This window comes from Staurois parvus, unplaced genomic scaffold (assembly GCF_062004578.1).
Source record: "Staurois parvus isolate SC_StPar_1 unplaced genomic scaffold, SC_StPar_1.0 ptg002351l, whole genome shotgun sequence".
In the NCBI taxonomy this organism is placed as follows: Eukaryota; Metazoa; Chordata; class Amphibia; order Anura; family Ranidae; genus Staurois; species Staurois parvus.
Window position 1 is genome coordinate 10,755 of NW_028320147.1, and position 22,150 is coordinate 32,904.

The 22,150-nt window shown below is 51.8% G+C and overlaps 1 protein-coding gene and 1 long non-coding RNA gene across 2 annotated transcripts in view; one reads left to right on the forward strand and one right to left on the reverse strand.

The window, feature by feature from the left end:
• Positions 1–11,790: 11,790 nt before the first annotated feature.
• LOC149431205 (uncharacterized) lies at positions 11,791–15,042 on the reverse strand. Its single transcript, XR_016309358.1, has 2 exons — positions 14,967–15,042; positions 11,791–13,104 (listed from the first exon to the last, which is right to left on the reverse strand). It is a non-coding gene; the product is annotated as an uncharacterized LOC149431205 (long non-coding RNA).
• A 16-nt stretch (positions 15,043–15,058) lies between these two features.
• TMEM201 (transmembrane protein 201) overlaps positions 15,059–22,150 on the forward strand; it is a 72,011-nt gene continuing 64,919 nt past the window's right edge. The window contains exon 1 of the mRNA XM_089665787.1: positions 15,059–15,403. Within this exon, the coding sequence (XP_089521913.1) occupies positions 15,306–15,403 (98 nt within the window). The 5' untranslated portion in view covers positions 15,059–15,305. The remainder of the gene's footprint in view (positions 15,404–22,150) is intronic.

A 22,150-nucleotide genomic window follows, 5' to 3' on the forward strand; every position in this document is an offset into this window, starting at 1 on the left:
TATGGTGTTCTTGGGGTCATAGGCAGCATTCCTCCTCCAAACACGGCGAGTTGAGTTGATACTAACGAGCTTGATTTTGGTTTCATCTGATGTTTGGTTTCATCTGACCACACTTTCAACCAGTCCTCCTTTTCATCCTTCAGAAGTTCAGTGGCAAACATCAGACAGGCTTGGACAGAGGGACCGAGAGACCTTGCGGGCACTGCAGGATTTCAATCCTTCTCGACCTAGTGTGTTACCAATTGTTTTCTTGGTGACTGTGGTCCCAGCTGCCTGGAGATCACAGACAAGATCCTCACGTGTAGTTCTAGGATGATTCCTCAATGTTCTCATGATCATTGACACTCCACGAGGTGAGATCTTGCATGGTGCACCAGATCTAGGGAGACTGACAGTTGTTTTGTGTTTCTTCCATTGGCAAATGATTGCACCAACTGTTGTCACCTTCTCACCAAGCTGCTTGGCGATAGTTTGGTAGCCCAGTTTGTGTACATCTACAATCTTGTCCTTGACATCCTTGGACAACTCTTAGGTCTCTGCCATGGTGGAGAGTTTGGAATCTGATTGTTTGAAGTTTTCCTTCCCGTCCCTGCTGCCAAAAACAAACATCATTTGACCCCCACTAACGATTAGAAAAATCAAACGAATATTCTCTGATGGAAATCTACACGTATGGCCAGCTTTAGATGAAGGTAGATTACCTATGGCCAAGATCATGTGGGCCTGGCTACAGACTCATGATCCGCAGTGGATCGTGTTGGCCTGATGAGCGAACAGATGATAGACCACCCCTCGCAGCGAACTGCACCCGCGTCCATTAGACTTCCCCATTCACCTCTATGGGGCGCAGTGGCAGGAGATACTCCTTGCTGAACCTGCCACACCTCATTTTATTCACTTGTGTATGGGGCCATCCGGAGGTGACTGGTTTTGACAGGAGGCTGAGGAGAGGTACAAAATGCAACTAATTTGCTGCCCGTGTGAAAGGGGACTAATGCTTTCAGTCATACATGAGCCGTTCTTGTTACCATAGCAACCCGTTTCCACCATTTATTACAGCGGTGACGTTTGATGCATAAAAGAAAGAAAATCTCGCCTGTGATGACCTGAACATTCTGATTTTACAGCTTCCCTTCAATTATACTGGTGGGCCGACGTCTCACAATCACCCAAATTATACATTGGAGGTCATCAGAGGATTGCACATCACTGGTCGCCATGATCGTGACCTAGAGAGCCGGGACACCCCGACGGGATGAAGACCCGACAGCTGGGCCATCTTGCAGGTCGGGGGGGGGGGGTGGTATTTGTTTTGTCCCACAGCAAGTAGAAGTGGATATTTATTTTATTTCAGGTACTTATATAGCGCCATCCATTTACGCAGCGCTTTACATATATATTGTACATTCACATCAGTCCCTGACCCTCAAGGGGCGTACAATCTAAGGTCCCTAACTCACATTCATACATACACATACTAGGGCCGATTTAGACAGGAGCCAATTCACCTACCAGCATGTCCTTGGAGTATAGGAGGAAACCGGATTACCTCGAGAAAACCCACGCAGGCACAGGGAGAATATGCAAACTTCAGGCAGGTGGTGCCGTGGTTGGGATTCGAACCAACAACTCTAGTACTGCCAGGTGAAAGTGCTAACCATTAATAGTAGGGATGCACTGAAATTTCGTAGGCCGAAATGAAAAATAAAAGCACCAACACAGGTGCCGAAAAAACCCCGCCCCTCGCCGTCGCTTGGTAGTTCTCAGCCTTACCTGAGAAACCATCAATCCGGGCACTGGGTATAGAGATGAGTGAAGGAAAGATGGCCGCCGCTCATCTCTATGCCCTTGGTGGACCGGAGCAATGTCACTTCCTGTTCCAGCCATTTTTTTTTTTTTTTTTTTAAAGCACTAGATCAATGCTTTTTTTTGCATCTAATGCTTTACATTGCAGAGGAGAGATGTGGGGTCTTATTGAGCCCATATCTCTCCATAAAGAGGACCTGTCACTAATTATTTCTATCACAAGTGATGCATGCATTTCTTGTGATAAGAAATATATATTTATTTATTACAGGTACTTATATATCGCCATCAATTTACACAGCACTTTACATATATATTGTACATTCACATCAGTCCCTAACCCTCAAGGGGCGTACAATCTAAGGTCCCTAACCCTCAAGGGGCGTACAATCTAAGGTCCCTAACCCTCAAGGGGCGTACAATCTAAGGTCCTTAACCCTCAAGGGGTGTACAATCTAAGGCCCCTAACCCTCAAGGGGTGTACAATCTAAGGCCCCTAACCCTCAAGGGGCGTACAATCTAAGGTCCCTAACTCACATTCATACATACACATACTAGGGACAATTTAGCCAGGAGCCAACTTGCCTACCAGCAGGTCTTTTGGAGTGTGGGAGGAAACAGGAGTACCCGGAGGAAACCCACGCAGAATAAAAGTGATTAAATATTTTTTTAAAGGGACAGTGCAAAAAAAAAAAACATTAAATAAAATAAAAAAGTTTAAAGTGCCCCTGTCCCCCCAGGCCATACCCACATAGGTAAATGGTGTTCAAACCACACACGTGAGGTGTCACCACAAACATCACAGCAAGAGCAATAATTCTCACACTAGACCTCCTCTGTAACTTTACACTGCTAACCTGTAGAAATTATTAAAGCATCACCCATGGAGATTAAGTACCGCAGTTTCATGCCATTCCACGCGCAATTTTAAAGCGTGACATGTTGGGTATCTATATACTCGCCGTAACATCCTCTTTCATATTTTCCAAAAAAATTGGGGTATATATATTGGGGTTTTTTTAATCAGTGTATTTTTTTCCAAAAAATATATATTCCTTTTTAAAAACTGCGTATTTCTGTTTCGGTTTTCAGCCAAGTGCATTTTGAATTTTCGTTTTCGGCACCAGAATTTTCATTTCGGTGCACCATTATGTATGATCGCCTGCGTTTTCCTGTGTGCCATGTCCAGTCCAGGACACAGCGATCTCCACTTGCTTTGGGATCGCGTGGCGAGTGGCTGCATTCTGAACACGGGAGGTCGGCCACTGAGCAGTTCAGCACAGGCACCATTCAGACAAAAAGAAAAAAAATTCAAACTCGACACTCCAGCGCTCAGAAAATGATAAAAGCACTCATCGCATAAACGGAATATCGCATAGTCTTTTCACATCCAAAACTGGAAAGACGTGACGGTGTAGCCCTCCTCAGATCCCGATTTCCCCAGAAATCCAACACTGTACTAAACAAAAAAACAGAGAGGGTGCAGACGCCTAGCGCATTATCCTTGACACTTTATTAGAGGAGATAAAAGACAAATGTTATACTCACAATCCAAGTGAGTAAAAGGCATGTACAGTTGTGTTCAAAATAATAGCAGTCAGACATCACTAACCGGATCAATCACTGTTTTTGGTAGAAATGATATTTCTACATGGCAAATAATTTCCTAGCAGGTCTGGTAGAGTAATAGAAATCCAACAGACCCAACAGTCATGACATGATGTCAGGATCCAGGTGTTCTGCGGCATCGCGTCGGGCGGCGCATGCGCAGAACACCAACTCTCTCTACCCGGCGGGCGGTAGGACATGGCCGCGCATGGCAGCGGCGGGGTTCGCGCATGCGCACTCGGGATCACGGACGCGCGCCTGGCACCAATGACAGCGGGAGGCGGGCTATTTAAACGTAGGAACAGGTATGTTAGTTGCCGTTTGGTCTTGTGTCCTGTTCCTGTGTTTCTGTATACTCCGTTGCCGACCTCTGCTTGTTCCTGATTCTGCTCTTCTCCTGTTTAACCCCTGGCTTGCCTGACTACTCTTCTGTCTGATCCCTGGTACTGTATTTGCCCGCATCCTGCTGAACCTGGCTTGTGACCTGACCATTCTTAGCTCGCTCCTCTGTACCTCGCTGCCCGCATAATACCGACCCGGCCTGTCTGACCACGCATACCGTACCCGACCATCCATCCATCCGGTTTGGATCAGACCCGTGTATCTGTCTGCCTCTTCCAAAGTAGATTCCGTTCCTGCACTCCCCTGTCAGTATTCTCTACCACCGCAGGACGCACTCGGGGGTCGCGACCTGGTTTCAGTCTGCACCAAGTCCATCCCCACCATCAGGGGCCCTGGTGAACAGCAGGCTGGGACTTAGACCCCGCGCCCTGAGAGCGTTCGTGCGGTGGGCTGCTAGAGACTCTGCCAGGCGGCATAACAGTACCAAACGGCCAAAAATGATGGAACCCGGAAGAGGACCTTCCCCCCTGGAAAGTATGTGCCAGCATCTGGCGGCTCTTACTCAGGCGGTAAGGGCGCTGGAGGAGGGCTATAATCACCTGGATGGTCGGATCCAGACCCTAACCACCACTATTTCAGCCCCCCAAGATCATAGTCCCTCAGCTCCGGCCAGTGGTACCCCTGAAACCCTGGCCGGACCAGCAGCACCTACACCTACTCTTATGCCAGAACCTCATGTTCCTGTCCCAGAACGATTCAGTGGGAATCGCACCAAGTTCAGAGCATTCCGTAATGCCTGCCTGTTGTACTTTAGGCTCCAGCCACGTACATTTGCGACAGAAACTGTGAAGGTTGGGTTTATTATTTCTTTGCTACTGGACAAACCCCAAGAATGGGCGCATCGACTATTAGAGATCCAGCAACCACCTCAGCTGGAATCTGTGGCAGCATTCTTTGAAGCGATGGGCCTCCTTTACGATGACCCCGAATGAGCAGCATCAGCCGAATCGGCCCTTCAGTCTCTCAGGCAAGGTCGTAGGCCTGCAGAGGAGTATGCGGGTGAGTTCAGGCGGTGGATGGGAGACACGCAATGGAACGACGCTGCCTTGCGCAACCAGTTCCGCATAGGCCTGTCTGAGTCCCTGAAAGACGAACTAGCCAGGGTAGGCATACCAGCCACACTAGAAAAACTCATGACCCTGGCTATTCAGATCGACCGACGCTTGCGGGAACGCAGGATGGAGAGGTCAGGCCAGGGCCTGAGGCCTGCTTGGATGTTACCCCATGCTTCAAGACCAGTCAGTAGCCCTACTGGGAATCGCAATCCAGAACCCCTGGATACACCGGAACCAATGCAAGTCGGGCTAGCTCGTCCCTCCCTAACACCTGAAGAGCGTCAAAGACGCCGCCACAACAACCTGTGCCTCTACTGTGGGGAGGCTGGCCACATGGTACGTTCCTGTCCGGTGAAGGCTAGTAAATGCACTTCTGTTTACTCTGCCACACCTACTACAGCCAGTCACAATGTCAATTATTTAGCGGTACCCATTTCATTCCAGCTCCCCGGAAGGGTCGTGACGGCAACAGCGATCATTGATTCTGGGGCCTGTAGCTGTTTTGTGGATCTGGACTTCGCGGATCGATTCCAGATTCCCTTACAGGTTAAAGAATGTGGGTTTAATATTTTCTTAGCCGATGGATCTCGGATCAAGTCTGGGGTGGTGGACCGGGAGACCCCGCCTCTCTGTGTGACTATATCCAAGACTCACCGAGAATTCTTGTGTTTGAATGCTATCTCCTCCCCTCTGTTTCCAATTATTCTGGGGCTTCCGTGGCTGCGAGCCCACGACCCCCAGATTAATTGGAAAGCCGGTACCCTCCGGTTCGGCTCTCCATACTGCCAAGAGCATTGTTGTCCACATGAGCCGGAGGCCCCACGCACACTATTCTGCGTAGATGCTGACATGGAGCTGACACAACTCGTCCCTTCAGTTTACCATCAATACCTTGACGTATTTAGTAAGCGGGGAGCTGACAATCTTCCTCCGCATAGGGCCTACGACTGTCCAATCGATCTGCTCCCGGGATCTGAGGTACCTTTCGGGCGGATCTTTCCTCTGTCAGAAAAGGAACTGGGGGTACTAAAAGAATATATTGAGGAAAATCTTCAGAAGGGGTTCATACGCCCCTCCACGTCCCCGGCCGGGGCGGGTATTTTCTTTGTTGAGAAGAAGGATAAATCCTTAAGGCCCTGTGTGGACTATAGGGAGCTTAACAAGATCACGGTAAAGAACCGTTACCCACTTCCTTTAGTACCAGAACTGTTTCAGCGACTCAGGACTGCATCTGTTTTTACGAAGTTGGATTTGAGGGGGGCTTACAATCTGGTCCGTATTCGGGAGGGAGATGAGTGGAAGACTGCCTTCCGTACTAGGTTCGGGCACTTCGAGTACCTGGTAATGCCCTTCGGTCTGTGTAACGCCCCCGCCACCTTCCAGCACTTCATTAACGATGTGTTCAGGGACTTCTTGGATATCTTTGTGGTCATCTATCTTGATGATATTTTAATTTTTTCTGCATCTCTGGAGGAGCATAGGGGTCACGTCAGGGTAGTGCTGGAAAGGCTCCGTTTGCATGGTTTATACGCAAAGGCAGATAAATGCAGTTTTGAGCAGCACAGTATCCCCTTCTTAGGCCTAATTATTTCTACTACTGGAATAGCGATGGATCCACAGAAGATCTCCGCAGTTCTGGAATGGCCGGTGCCGTTAGATAAAAAAGGGGTTCAGCGGTTCATTGGCTTTGCCAATTTTTACCGGAAATTCATTAGGAATTTTTCAGGCCTGGTATCCCCCATCACGCAACTTACCAAACAGGGAGTGCGTTTCAAGTGGACATCTGAGGCGCAAGAAGCCTTTGAGTCCCTAAAGAGGTTATTCACCCAGGCCCCAGTATTGAGCCATCCTGATTCTTCACTACCCTACATCTTGGAGGTGGATGCATCCGAAAACACGGTTGGGGCTGTGCTTTCCCAAAGGAAGGGCATCAAGGAACTGATGCATCCCGTGGCATTTTTCTCTAGGAAACTGTCTTCGGCCGAAAGGAACTATGACATAGGGGACCGAGAACTCCTGGCCATCAAAGCAGCGTTGGAGGAATGGAGGTACTTGCTGGAAGGAGCCGTGCACCCGATATTGATTTTTACGGATCACAAGAACCTTGAATATTTAAGAACGGCAAAGCGCTTGAGACCAAGACAGGCTAGGTGGGCACTTTTTTTCTCTCGGTTTGTGTTTCATATTACTTATAGGCCTAGATCAAAGAACACGAAACCAGATGCTCTTTCGCGTATGTTCGAAGACCCAGAGGAGGCCCACAAACCTGACACCATCCTGTCGTCTGGTAATTTTTTGGCATTACAGACTGAGCTACGTTCCCAACTACAGGCAGCATCCATTGGGGCTCCAAATGTTCCAGGGGTGCCGCTACAGAATAGAGACGGATTATGGTGGAAAGAAGGACGAATCTTGGTACCTGACGAATCTCGCACCACGGTCTTGGGTCATTGCCATGACCATCCCCTGGCTGGCCACTTCGGGACCCGGAAGACGTTGGAACTTCTACAACGTATGTTCTGGTGGCCCAGCATGTCCAAAGATTGCGAGGCTTACGTAAAGACCTGCGCGGTCTGTCAAAGGAATAAGCCTTCTAGGAACAAGGCTTGGGGGCTCCTGCGACCCTTACCCATACCTAACAGACCGTGGGAAATGATTTCAATGGACTTCATTGTGGAACTTCCTCCATCTCAAGACCATACCGCCATTTTCGTGATTGTGGACCGCCTATCCAAGATGGCCCACTTCGTGCCTCTCAAAGACACACCATCCGCTGCGGAGACAGCGCAAATTTTTGTGAGAGAGGTGGTGAGACTCCATGGAATTCCTAAGGATATAGTTTCGGATAGGGGTGCCCAGTTCACCTCCAAATTTTGGAAAGCACTATGCGAGACCTTGGAAATCAAGTTATCTCTCTCCTCGGCATATCATCCACAGACCAATGGACAGACCGAACGTACGAACCAGACCTTGGAACAATATCTCCGATGTTATACATCATTTCTTCAGGACGATTGGCTAACTCTTTTACCACTGGCCGAATTTGCTTACAACAATGCAAGCCACTCGACTACTCAGCAATCCCCATTTTTTGCCAATTACGGCTTCCACCCGACCTTTTTACCTGACACAATTCCTGAGAGTTCGGTGCCAGCTACACAGGACATGTTGCACTTCCTTTCTGCAAATAATAGGGTCTTACAAGAGGCAATCCTGAAGGCCCAGGAGGGCAGTAAGAAAGCCTTTGACAAAAGGAGAAGAGGGGAGCTTATGTTACACCCAGGGGACCAGGTCTGGTTGGCCACAACAAACCTTAAGATGACATGCCCATCACGGAAATTGGGACCAAGATTTATGGGCCCATTTCAGGTAAAGAGGAAGGTTAACGAGGTGGCGTACGAGCTCGTACTCCCGGAATCCTTTCGAATTCACCCGGTATTTCATGTATCTCTGTTGAAACCCGCGGCACCGGACCCATTCCCGAACCGGAGATCTAGGCCTCCTGACGCCATAAACGCTGATGGGGAGGAGGAATTCGAAATTGAGACAATTCTAGACTGTAGGAAGAGGGGAGATCAGACCCAGTTTCTCATTAAGTGGAAAGGGTATGGTCCAGAGGAGAACTCATGGGAACCCTCCCAGAACATTCATGCCTCTAGATTGATTCGGGATTTTTTTGACAACCACCCATGCAAGAGAACTGTTGGGCATCCGGCGGCTGCCCGTAGGGGGGGGGGCAATGTCAGGATCCAGGTGTTCTGTGGCATCACGTCGGGCGGCGCATGCGCAGAACACCAACTCTCTCTACCCGGCGGGCGGTAGGACCTGGCCACGCATGGCAGCGGCGGGGTTCGCGCATGCGCACTCGGGATCACGGACGCGCGCCTGGCACCAATGACAGCGGGAGGCGGGCTATTTAAACGTAGGAACAGGTATGTTAGTTGCCGTTTGGTCTTGTATCCTGTGTTGCTGTATACTCCGTTGCCGACCTCTGCTTGTTCCTGATTCTGCTCTTCTCCTGTTTAACCCCTGGCTTGCCTGACTACTCTTCTGTCTGATCCCTGGTACTGTATTTGTCCGCATCCTGCTGAACCTGGCTTGTGACCTGACCATTCTTAGCTCGCTCCTCTGTACCTCGCTGCCCGCATAATACCGACCCGGCCTGTCTGACCACGCATACCGTACCCGACCATCCATCCGGTTTGGATCAGACCCGTGTATCTGTCTGCCTCTTCCAAAGTAGATTCCGTTCCTGCACTCCCGTCAGTATTCTCTACCACCGCAGGACGCACTCGGGGGTCGCGACCTGGTTTCAGTCTGCACCAAGTCCATCCCCACCATCAGGGGCCCTGGTGAACAGCAGGCTGGGACTTAGACCCCACGCCCTGAGAGCGTTCGTGCGGTGGGCTGCTAGAGACTCTGCCAGGCGGCATAACACATGCATGCTGCTGATTCTGTGTAATTGAATCACTCATTGAAAGGGGCGTGTTCAAAATAATAGCAGTGTGGAGTTCTATTAGTGAGGTCATTCATTCTTTGAAAAGCAGGTGGCAATTATTGCCCTTATTTAAGGAAGGAAGGCAGCAAATGTTGTACATGCTGGTTACAGTGCATTTCTCTCTGAAATTCTGAGGAAAATGGGTCGTTCCAGACATTGTTCAGAAGAACAGCGTACCTTGATTAAAAAGTTGATTGGAGAGGAAAAAACATATAAAGAAGTGCAGAAAATGATCGGCTGCTCAGCTAAAATGATCGCAAATGCTTTAAAATGGCAACCAAAACCTGAAAGACGTGGAAGAAAGCAAAAAACTACCATTGGAATGGATAGAATAGCCAAAATGGCGTGGACTCAGCCAACAATCAGCTCCAGGAAGATGAAAGAAGGTGTGATGTTCCCTGTGAGGACTGTTACAATTAGAAGACGCCTATGTGAAGCCAAGCTATCTGCAAGAAGCCCCCGCAAAGTCCCGCTGTTGGAAAAAAGACGTGCTGAAGAGGTTACCATTTGCCAAAGAGCACATTGACTGGCCTGAAGAGAAATGGCGCAACATTTTGTGGACTGATGAAAGTAAGATTGTTCTTTTTGGGTCTAGTGGCCGGAGACAGTTTGTCAGACGACCCCCAAACACTGAATTCAAGCCACAGGACACTGTGAAGACAGTGAAGCATGGTGGTGCAAGCATCATGATATGGGGATGTTTCTCATACTACGGTGTTGGGCCTATTTATCGCATACCAGGGATCATGGATCAGTTTGAATACATCAGAATACTTGAAGAGGTCATGCTGCCTTATGCTGAAGAGGAAATGCCCTTGAAATGAGTGTTCCAACAAGACAACGACCCCAAACACACCAGTAAACATGCAACATCTTGGTTCCAGACCAACAAGATGGACGTTATGGAGTGGCCAGCCCAATCCCCGGATCTTAATCCAATAGAAAACTTGTGGGGTGACATCAAAAATGCCGTTTCTCAGGCAAAACCAAGAAATAGAGAAGAACTGTGGAATGTCGTCCAATCATCCTGGGCTGGAATACCTGATCACAGGGGCCAGAAGTTGGGTGACTCCATGCAACACAGATGTACAGCAGTTCTCAGAAACAGTGCGACTACAACCAAATATTCATGAAGTCATTCAAAGGAAAGCAAAATCTTCAAACATATTTCAGTTTATATAGTGAATGTTTGAGTTTGTAAAGAAGAATACAAACACTGCGATTTTTTTTGAACTGTCTAATATTCACTTTTCTTCAATTTATTTAGAGGAACAACACAAATTTGATGTATTTTTCTTCATGTTTTGATTTGGAATAGAATGTGTCGTGTTCCCAATGCATTTGTGTGGATGGAAATAAAAGCTATTAGAAGGATTTTCAGCTTTATTCACTTTTTTCAACACACTGCTATTATTTTGAACACAACTGTAAATGGCTAAAACACACAATGTGACGGTCCGCTCTCCACCTCCAACTGAAGACAGGATGAAAAAGACAGCGGATGCGTTTCGGGGGACCCAATCCCCTTCCTCATAGCTATGGCTGATGTCTTCCAGACCTCAACCTCCTTAAATAGACAGCATCAATTGATTTGACAACCCACCTACCATCAGTTGGTGGGAAAAAAAAAGGGGAGAAGGGAATTTTTTTGAAAGAGACATCGCCTTCTGACTATATAAACATAAAATCAACGGCACATGATATACAGTCCACCACGTACAATCAAAATATTTGCAAAGGATGCATAGATAAAAAATGATATCAATGGTTGTAGTAAAAATGATTCCGATAGCAAAGAGAGAAATCACCATTGTAGGCCCAACGCACTATAGTCACTCATCAGTCCTCTCCTCCATGTGACATATGTATAGACCTCCAATACCCTTCACTTACCCTCTATGGGGAGTATGTAATTATGCTAGTAGCGAAATATTACCTCTACAGCTGGTATCCAGGATGAAGATATAAGAAATTGTATGAATTCACCAGACACCTACGTTACAAGCTGGCCGACATCCCACACTGGTGTGCTTCCAGGTCCTGAAACACATGCCAGCTTGTCCCTGGAGTGTACCTGCCAGCAGTGGAGGTTCAGGACCACCTGACTGAAAGAGACAAAAGGATATTGCGCAGGATTGTGACCCAGAATAAGAAAACAACTACTACAAAAGTGACTGCAGAGCTCAATCTCAGTCTTCACGGGACTGAGATTGAGACCATCTACTGAATACATGGCAGCCATTGCTATCCACTGCAGATTGCTTTTCAGAGGTGCAATAGAGTGCACCTCGTGTAACATCATGTACCCTAAAATTTTTTACTGTGGGTTTTTTTTTTTACAGAAAATTTGTTTTTAAAGTGCCTTGAAAAAAGTTTTCATACCCCTTGAAATTTCCCACATTTTGTCATGTTACAAACAAAAACGTCAATGTACTTTATTGGGATTTGATATGATAGACCAACACAAAGTGTCACATAATTGTGAAGCGTAAAGAAAATGAGAAATGGTTTTCAACATTTTTTACAAATAAATCTGTAAAAAGTGTGGCGTGCATTTGTGTTCAGCCCCCCCCGGAGTCAATACTGTGTAGGACCCCCTTTTGCTGCAATTCCAGCTGTAAGTCTTTTTGGGGATGTCTCTCCTAGCTTTGCACATCTAGAGAGGGACATTTCTGCCCATTCTTCTTTGCAAAATCGCTCCAGCTGTCAGATTGGATGGAGAGCATCTGGGAACAGCAATTTTCAGGTCTGGCCACAGATTCTCCATTGGATTTCGGTCTGGACTTTGACATTCTAACACATGAAGATGCTTTGATCTAAACCGTTCTATTGTAGCTCTGGCTGGATGTTTCGGGTCGTTGTCCTGCTGGAAGGTGAACCTCCGCCCCGGTCTCCAGTCTTTTGCAGATTCTAACAGGTTTTCTTCTAAGATTGCTCTGTATTTGGCTCCATCCATCTTCCCATCAACTCTGACCAGCTTCCCTTCCCCTGAGGAAGAAAAGCATCCCCACCATGTTTCATGGTGGGGGTGGTCTGTTCAGGGTGATGTGCAGTGTTAGTTTTCCGCCACACATTGTGTTTTGCTTTTAGGCCAAAAAGTTAAATTTTGGTCTCCTCTGACCAGAGCCCCTTCTTCCACGTTTGCTGTGTCCCCCACATGGCTTCTCGCAAACTGCAAAAGGGACTTCTTATGGCTTTCTTTCAACAATGGCTTTCTTCTTGCCGCTCTTCCATAAAGGCCAGATTTGTGGAGTGCACAACTAATCGTTGTCCTGTGGACAGATTCTCCCACCTGAGCTGTGGCCATAAAAAACATCCACTTTGCTTGGCGTGAGGATCCGCCTGTCACCATGAATGGGGTTTGGAAGAATCTTTGCCCGCAGTTTGTTCATGAACTTGAGAAGATGGTAAGGAGTTCAAAGAGGCCTTCAACAACCTAGTGACCCTTAGCATGGAGCTGGATCTGCAAGAGGACGACTTCATTGAACTCCTTGCTGTGCAACACAAGGAGCTTGTTAATGAGGACCTGATGGAATTAGAGGCCAGCGAAAAGACGAAGAGAGCCAAGAGGAAGATGTAACTGAAGAACCAAAGAGATTCACAACACAGGAAACGGCAAGGGGATTTTCTTTACTTGAAGAGGCACTGTTAGTTTTGAGGCACAGGAGCCCAGCGTTGAACGATACATGAGGTTGCAGCAGCCGTTCAGAATGCCATCCAGTGCTACAGAGTCATCTATGATGAGAAAAAAAGAACTACTACTCAGACATTACTGGATCGTTTTTTCAAGAGGATAGACAGAACTGAATCCATCAAGAAACCTGTGTCATCAACATCAGGTGTGGGCCAACTTCCATCTTGCCCTCCATCTATTGGGGAGGACAGGTCCTGTATATAGATCAGGGTCACTGGGGAGAACAGGTCCTGTTTATTGATAGGGGTGATTGAGGGAGGACAGGTCCTGTATATCGATCGGGGTGATTGGGGGAGGACAGGTCCTGTATATCGATCAGGGTGATTGGGGGAGGACAGGTCCTGTATATCGATCGGGGTGATTGGGGGGAGGACAGGTCCTGTATATAGATCGGGGTGATTGGGGGGAGGACAGGTCCTGTATATAGATCGGGGTGATTGGGGAGGACAGGTCCTGTATATAGATCGGGGTGATTGGGGAGGACAGGTCCTGTATATAGATCGGGGTGATTGGGGGGAGGACAGGTCCTGTATATAGATCGGGGTGATTGGGGAGGACAGGTCCTGTATATAGATCACGGTCATTGGGGGGGACAGATCGTATTTATTGATCATAGTGATTGAGGGAGGAAAGGTCCTGTATATTGATTGGGGTGATTGGGGAGGAAAGGTCCTGTATATTGATTGGGGTGATTGGGGGAGGACAGGTCCTGTATATTGATCGGGGTGATTGGGGGAGGACAGGTCCTGTATATTGATTGGGGTGATTGGGGAGGACAGGCCCCATATATTGATTGGGGAGGACAGGTCCTGTGTATTGATCAGGGCGATTGGGGAGGACAGGTCCTGTGTATTGATCAGGGTGATTGGGTGAGGACAGGTCCTGTATATTGATTGGGGGAGGACAGGTCCTGTGTATTGATTGGGGTGATTGGGGAGGACAGGCCCCATATATTGATTGGGGAGGACAGGTCCTGTGTATTGATCAGGGCGATTGGGGAGGACAGGTCCTGTGTATTGATCAGGGTGATTGGGGGAGGACAGGTCCTGTATATTGATTGGGGGAGGACAGGTCCTGTGTATTGATTGGGGGAGGACAGGTCCTGTGTATTGATCAGGGTGATTGGGAGAGGACAGGCCCTGTATATTGATTGGGGGAGGACAGGTCCTGTGTATTGACTGGGGGAGGACAGGTCCTGTATATTGATCAGGGTGATTGGGGGAGGACAGGTCCTGTGTATTGATTGGGGAAGGACAGGTCCTGTATATTGATCAGAGTGATTGGGGGAGGACAGGTCCTGTGTATTGATTGGGGAAGGACAGGTCCTGTATATTGATCAGGGTGATCGGGGGAGGACAGGTCTTGTATATTGATTGGGGGTGGACAGGTCCTGTGTATTAATCAGGGAGGACAGGTCCTGTATATTGATCAGGGTGATTGGAGGAAAGTTTCTGAATACTGATTGAGGGAGGACAGGTCCTGTAACTTGATTGGGGTGACTGGAGCAGGACATGTGCTGTATATTGATTGGTGTGAGGTCAGGTCCTGCATATCGATCAGGATGATTGGGCGAGAACAGGTCCTGTGTATCGATCGGGGTGATTGGGGGAGGATAGGTCCTGGGTATCGATCGGGGTGATTGGGGGAGGACAGGTCCTGGGTATCGATCGGGGTGATTGGGGGAGGACAGGTCCTGGGTATCGATAGCGGTGATTGGGGGAGGACAGGTCCTGGGTATCGATCGGGGTGATTGGGGGAGGACAGGTCCTGGGTATCGATCAGGGGAGGACAGGTCCTGTGTATCGATCGGGGTGATTGGGGGGAGGACAGGTCCTGTGTATCGATCGGGGTGATTGGGGGATGACAGGTCCTCTCGGGGTGCCCGGACCGCACACAGGCCTACCCCTCACATGGCGCTCATGCTGCTTCCATTCCGGCTGGAAGTTTCTGAAGCCCGGCACGACCCCCGTGAGTCATCCCCCCTCCCAGGGCCCCCCTCACGATCTCGGCCTTTCACGACTACCTGACGCCCCCGGACTACAGAGCCGCCCACGTGTGCGCCAAAGAGCGGCTGGCCCCGCCCCCACAAGGCTTTCCCCTGGACGCGCTGATTGGCAGCGGGGTGGGGCCTGTAGCCCGGGCTCGGAGATGCCGCGCTCGGATTGGCTGGCGCGCTCCGTACAGTAAGCCGTGTGCCTGCTCCAGGCCGGACATCCAGCGTCGCCCGCCGCCCCGATCCCGCATGGAGGAAGTCAGCCGAGTGCCGCTGGCCGGCTGGGCCGCCGCCGCTACCGGAGCCACCGGGCTCACTGGACTGCTGCTTTACCGGCTGCTCCGGGGGTGAGTGTGGGGGAGGGGAGAGCCCTTTGTTATTGCTGGAGGAGGGGAGTGACCGCTGGAGAGCCGCTGTCACCATCGGGGCCGAGGAGGGGATTGGAGGGAAGACGGTCTATGGGGATCCTAAAGTAATGGGGGGGGCGTATGGTGGTCCTGAGGTACTGGAGGGGTCGTATGGTGGTCCTGAGGTACTGGGGGGGGGACGTATGGGGGTCCTGAGTACTGGGGGGGACGTATGGTGGTCCTGAGGTACTGGGGGGACGTATGGTGGTCCTGAGGTACTGGGGGGACGTATGGTGGTCCTGAGGTACTGGGGGGACGTATGGTGGTCCTGAGGTACGGGGGGGGACGTATGGTGGTCCTGAGGTACTGGGGGGGACGTATGGTGGTCCTGAGGTACTGGGGGGGGGGGGACGTATGGTGGTCCTGAGGTACTGGAGGGGGGGACGTATGGTGGTCCTGAGGTACTGGAGGTCCTGAGGTACTGGGGGGGGACGTATGGTGGTCCTGAGGTACTGGGGGGGGGGACGTATGGTGGTCCTGAGGTACTGGGGGGGGGGGACGTATGGTGGTCCTGAGGTACTGGGGGGGACGTATGGTGGTCCTGAGGTACTGGGGGGGACGTATGGTGGTCCTGAGGTACTGGGGGGGACGTATGGTGGTCCTGAGGTACTGGGGGGGACGTATGGTGGTCCTGAGGTACTGGGGGGGACGTATGGTGGTCCTGAGGTACTGGGGGGGACGTATGGTGGTCCTGAGGTACTGGGGGGGGGACGTATGGTGGTCCTGAGGTACTGGGGGGGGGGACGTATGGTGGTCCTGAGGTACTGGGGGGGGGGACGTATGGTGGTCCTGATGTACTGGGGGGGGGGACGTATGGTGGTCCTGAGGTACTGGGGGGGGGGACGTATGGTGGTCCTGAGGTACTGGGGGGGGGACGTATGGTGGTCCTGAGGTACTGGGGGGGGGGACGTATGGTGGTCCTGAGGTACTGGGGGGGGGGACGTATGGTGGTCCTGAGGTACTGGGGGGGGGGACGTATGGTGGTCCTGAGGTACTGGGGGGGGGGACGTATGGTGGTCCTGAGGTACTGGGGGGGGGGACGTATGGTGGTCCTGAGGTACTGGGGGGGGGGACGTATGGTGGTCCTGAGGTACTGGGGGGGGGGACGTATGGTGGTCCTGAGGTACTGGGGGGGGGGACGTATGGTGGTCCTGAGGTACTGGGGGGGGGGACGTATGGTGGTCCTGAGGTACTGGGGGGGGGGACGTATGGTGGTCCTGAGGTACTGGGGGGGGGGACGTATGGTGGTCCTGAGGTACTGGGGGGGGGACGTATGGTGGTCCTGAGGTACTGGGGGGGACGTTTTAGGGTACTGGGGGGGAGGTATGGGGGTCCTGAGGTACTGGGGGGGCGTATGGGGGTACTGGGGGAATGTATGGGGGTCCTGGGGTAATGGGGGGGCGTATGGGGGTACTGGGGGAATGTATGGGGGTCCTGGGGTAATGGGGGGGCGTATGGGGGGTCCTGGGGTAATGGGGGGGCGTATGGGGGTACTGGAGGGGATTTATGGGGGTCCTGAGGTAATGGGGGGGACACTATGGGGGTCCTGAGGCACTGGGGGGGGACACATATGGGGGTCCTTAGGCACTGGGGGGGAATGTATGGTATCTTGGGGTGATGGTGGTCAGTCATTGGGGGTTATTTTAGTGTGGGGTGTATTTAGCAGTTATTATTATTGCTATCTGTGGGGTATGTTGTGGGATTGGTGGACAGAGCTCTGTCAGGGTAAGTAGGTGATGATGGCGGTAGGTGTATTGCTGTAAGGGGGGGGCTCGGTGAGCGTATTGAGGTCGGTGGGGGGGGCTCGGTGAGCGTATTGAGGTCGGTGGGGGGGGCTCGGTGAGCGTATTGAGGTCGGTGGGGGGGGCTCGGTGAGCGTATTGAGGTGGGGGGGGCTCGGTGAGCTTATTGAGGTGGGGGGGGCTCGGTGAGCGTATTGAGGTGGGGGGGGCTCGGTGAGCGTATTGAGGTGGGGGGGGCTCGGTGAGCGTATTGAGGTGGGGGGGCTCGGTGAGCGTATTGAGGTGGGGGGGCTCGGTGAGCGTATTGAGGTGGGGGGGGGGCTCGGTGAGCGTATTGAGGTGGGGGGGGGGCTCGGTGAGCGTATTGAGGTGGGGGGGGGGGCTCGGTGAGCGTATTGAGGTGGGGGGGGGGGCTCGGTGAGCGTATTGAGGTGGGGGGGGGGGCTCGGTGAGCGTATTGAGGTGGGGGGGGGGGCTCGGTGAGCGTATTGAGGTGGGGGGGGGGCTCGGTGAGCGTATTGAGGTGGGGGGGGGGGGCTCAGTGAGCGTATTGAGGTGGGGGGGGGGGGCTCAGTGAGCGTATTGAGGTGGGGGGGGGGGCTCGGTGAGCGTATTGAGGTGGGGGGGGGGGGCTCGGTGAGCGTATTGAGGTGGGGGGGGGCTCGGTGAGCGTATTGAGGTGGGGGGGGCTCGGTGAGCGTATTGAGGTGGGGGGGGGGGGCTCAGTGAGCGTATTGAGGTGGGGGGCTCGGTGAGCGTATTGAGGTCGTGGGGGGGGGGCTCGGTGAGCGTATTGAGGTCGTGGTGGGGGGGGGGGCTCGGTGAGCGTATTGAGGTCGTGGTGGGGGGGGGGGGGCTCGGTGAGCGTATTGAGGTCGTGGTGGGGGGGGGGGGCTCGGTGAGCGTATTGAGGTCGTGGTGGGGGGGGGGGGCTCGGTGAGCGTATTGAGGTCGTGGTGGGGGGGGGGGGGCTCGGTGAGCGTATTGAGGTCGTGGTGGGGGGGGGGGCTCGGTGAGCGTATTGAGGTCGTGGGGGGGGGGGCTCGGTGAGCGTATTGAGGTCGTGGTGGGGGGCTCGGTGAGCGTATTGAGGTCGTGGTGGGGGGGGGGGGGGCTCGGTGAGCGTATTGAGGTCGTGGTGGGGGGGGGGCTCGGTGAGCGTATTGCGGTGGGGGGGGGGGCTCGGTGAGCGTATTGAGGTCGTGGTGGGGGGGGGGCTCGGTGAGCGTATTGAGGTCGTGGTGGGGGGGGGGCTCGGTGAGCGTATTGAGGTCGTGGTGGGGGGGGGGCTCGGTGAGCGTATTGCGGTCGGTGGGGGGGGGGGGGGCTCGGTGAGCGTATTGCGGTCGGTGGGGGGGGGCTCGGTGAGCGTATTGCGGTCGGTGGGGGGAGGGGGGCTCGGTGAGCGTATTGCGGTCGGTGGGGGGGGGCTCGGTGAGCGTATTGCGGTCGGTGGGGGGGGGGCTCGGTGAGCGTATTGTGGGGGGGGGGGCTCGGTGAGCGTATTGCGGTCGGTGGGGGGGGGGCTCGGTGAGCGTATTGCGGTCGGTGGGGGGGGGGGCTCGGTGAGCGTATTGCGGTCGGTGGGGGGGGGGGCTCGGTGAGCGTATTGCGGTCGGTGGGGGGGGGGGCTCGGTGAGCGTATTGCGGTCGGTGGGGGGGGGGGGGGCTCGGTGAGCGTATTGCGGTCGGTGGGGGGGGGCGCGCGGCGGCTTGGTAAGCGTATTGTGGGGGGTGGGCTCGGTAAGCGTATTGCGGTCAGTGGGGGGGCTCGGTAAGCGTATTGCGGTCAGTGGGGGGGGGGGCGGCTCGGTAAGCGTATTGCGGTCAGTGGGGGGGGCTCGGTAAGCGTATTGCGGTCAGTGGGGGGTGAACCTATCTATACACATAGTTTGCCGTCTTGTTCTGGGGATGAACATGTCCTGTTCTGTATAAGTTCTGGCAGCTGCCTCTGCGTGTCCCGTGGTTCTGTGCTCTGTCCGGACGCCCGGAGATGCGTGTGCTGCACAATGTGGGTTTCCATAAGTCCTTGAATAAATAATGCAGACTGTCTGTGTTGCGGCTCTATAGTGACACGGAACACGTGAGCGGAGTTTTGCAGCAGTTTGCTTGGTAGAGGTTTGTATTGTATGTGTCCGGCGCTCACGCTGTGTCCTCTGACCGCATTCCTCGGTATACTATGTGAAGCCACACAGTTGGTTTTGTTATGTAATAATTGTGACTCCCCTGCAGAGGATCTGACTGCAGGTATTGCTCGGCTACATAGAAGGGATTCTATACATCTTGCTGTGCGGTTTAAAGTGATTCTAAAGGCTACATTTTTAATTTTTTTTTATAGAAAAAAAATAAACATGTCTCTACTTACCTGCTGTGGTTTTGCACAGAGCAGGCTGGATCCTCCTCTTCTCGGGTCCCCCGCAAGCTTTCCTTGCCCCTCCCTACTGTGCAAACCGCTTGCTATGGGGGCACCCGCTGCTCCGTGTTTTCATTCACACATGGAGCCATGGCTCGGCCCTGTCCCTTCTTTTTATTAGCTCACTGGCTGTGATTGACAGCAGTGGAAGCCAATGAGAAGAGGGAGTCCCGGGATAGCTGAGACTAGTGCACAACACTGGATTGAGAGGGGGGCTTAGGTGAGTTTTAGAGGAGGCTGCTGCACTGAGAAGGTTTTTTACCTTCATACATAGAATGCATGAAGGTAAAAAAAAAACCTTGAGGGCCAGTTCACGTTACATGTTTCATTTTTTTTTTTTTTTCTGCATCCAAAACGCACAGGTTATATGGTTGTCATAGTTCACACCAGTGCTTGCAGTTCCAGGGCGTTTTGTAGAACAGGCTGCATTTTTCCTGCACAGAACTGTACTGGAACACGGTAAAACGCATCAAGAACACACTGGAACGCACTTGTCTCTACTTAAAGCGGAGTTCCACTCACCTATCAAAAAATAAGTCAGCAGCTACAAAAACTGTAGCTGCTGACTTTTAAAAAACAGCCACTTACCTGTCCCTCGGTCCTGCAGTGTTTCCCCCGCAGCCCGTTTCACCGGCTGTCCTGTATTCCAGGAGGCCGGCATCTTCAGTGTGGGCACCCGGCTGTGATAGCTTCATAGTTGGGTACCCACTGCACATGTGCGAGTAGTACTGCACTTCATGAATGGTCCTGTAGTCTTCTGGGACCTGTCACGTGTTCCAAAAGACTACAGGGAGGGAGGACACCTACCTAATGCCTAGGCGATTGGACCGGAACTGGGAGCGGGTACCCGCAATCCCTCCGCTCCCCAACCGTGCCAATCCTTAATGGGGAGCGAGGAAGCAGTACCTAAAACAGAACTTCCCCTTTTGGGTGGAGCTCCTCTTTAAATAGGAGAGAGGGGGGGAAACGGAATGCGCCAAAAACTCGTCAAAAACACGTGTGCAGAACGCATCTGGACTGCGTTTCTATAGTGTGAACCATCCCTGAGACTTTTGAACCACTTTAACTGCAGACTGGCAAACCACTGTGTAGGGATTGCACCCAGTTAGTCAGGTGCTCCTCTACTTGTTCCTGCCTGGACAGTGTATCTCGGGCCAATTCACATCTATGCACAGGTAGTGCAGCCGTCTGACGTCCCCCTGCTGAGTCAAAGATGGTGCTGATTGTACGTCTCCAGCGATCGTGCAGCAGTGGGTGTGTTAGACCCAATGCAGAGAGACCACTGCTTCCAGGGAGCGAGGGTCTATCTCTGCAGCATGCCTGCAGGGGACAGTTTTTTTCTAAGGAAAGTGAACTGTAAGGTCAGGTTCATGTTTGTGCTGTAAAACGTGCGTGTTAACCTGCCTTGCTTTAAAGGATAAGTTCACCTTTTTAAAAAAATATTAAAAGCACTTTTTTTGCAGGTAAAGCAATCAGGAAGGAATTTTGTTCCCTTGCAGGAGCAAATTGGATCATGCTTTGCTGGGTTTTTTTGCCTTCCTCTGGATCAGGGGCGGACTGACAACTCATAGGGTCCCTGGGCAACTGGGGATCATGGGGCCCCTGTGTCCTTGCCCACACTCAAAACACACCCAAAAAAGCCTATAAAAGGTACCAGGGGCATTTTATAGGGCCCCCTTCTGACCCCGGGCCCTCGGGCAGTGCCCGAGTGCTCGAATGGTCAGTCCGCCCCTGCTCTGGATCAATCTTGGGTATAGGATTATAACTTTTTTTTTTTTTTTTTTTTTTTTAATAATGGTTGAACTGGAGGGACTTTTGTCTTTTTTCAGGCAGAGTAACTATGTAGCTACCATTGTGCTCACCAGCGCCTTCATAGTTCATTAAGAACTACAAGTCGTCAGCTGCAGTGGATGATGGTCCTTGTAGTTCATTCACTGAATGAATGATGTAGCCTGGTGGGCAGAGCCCTGCACAGCTGCTTTTTTTTTCTCTTTTTTTTTTTTTTTTTTTTTAAATATATATAATACATTTTTTTTCTTTTATTATTATGACTGGGTGCAGGGAGAAGATCCCTGGCCCACTGTCACATGGGAGAAAAGGGAGATAGTGAATATTGTTACACCTTCACGCCGGCCGCACACAAATTTGCGGCCTCCCGGTGTCTGGGCCTAGACGCCGAGTGGCCGCACATTTGCGTCCAGGTAAGAAAAAACATATGTGCTGAGAGCGCACACCCTGCGCGCTCCCAGCACACATGTCCGGTACTCACGGAAAGGTCCCGGTCTGCTCTTTCGATCGGGACCTTTCCTGATCATGTGACCGCCGTGACAACATGGCGGTCACATGATCCCTAAACCCTGAAACTTTTAAAGGGCCAGTAGGCGCCGGCGGGAAGGGGTTAAATGCGGGTGCAACATGTTCCCAAAGGTGAACCTATCCTTTAAAGTAGAGTCCCCAAACATAAAATGCATAAGTGCCTACACCTCTGTATGCCTGTTCCGTTGAACTTCAAAGAAAGATTCATATCCTACA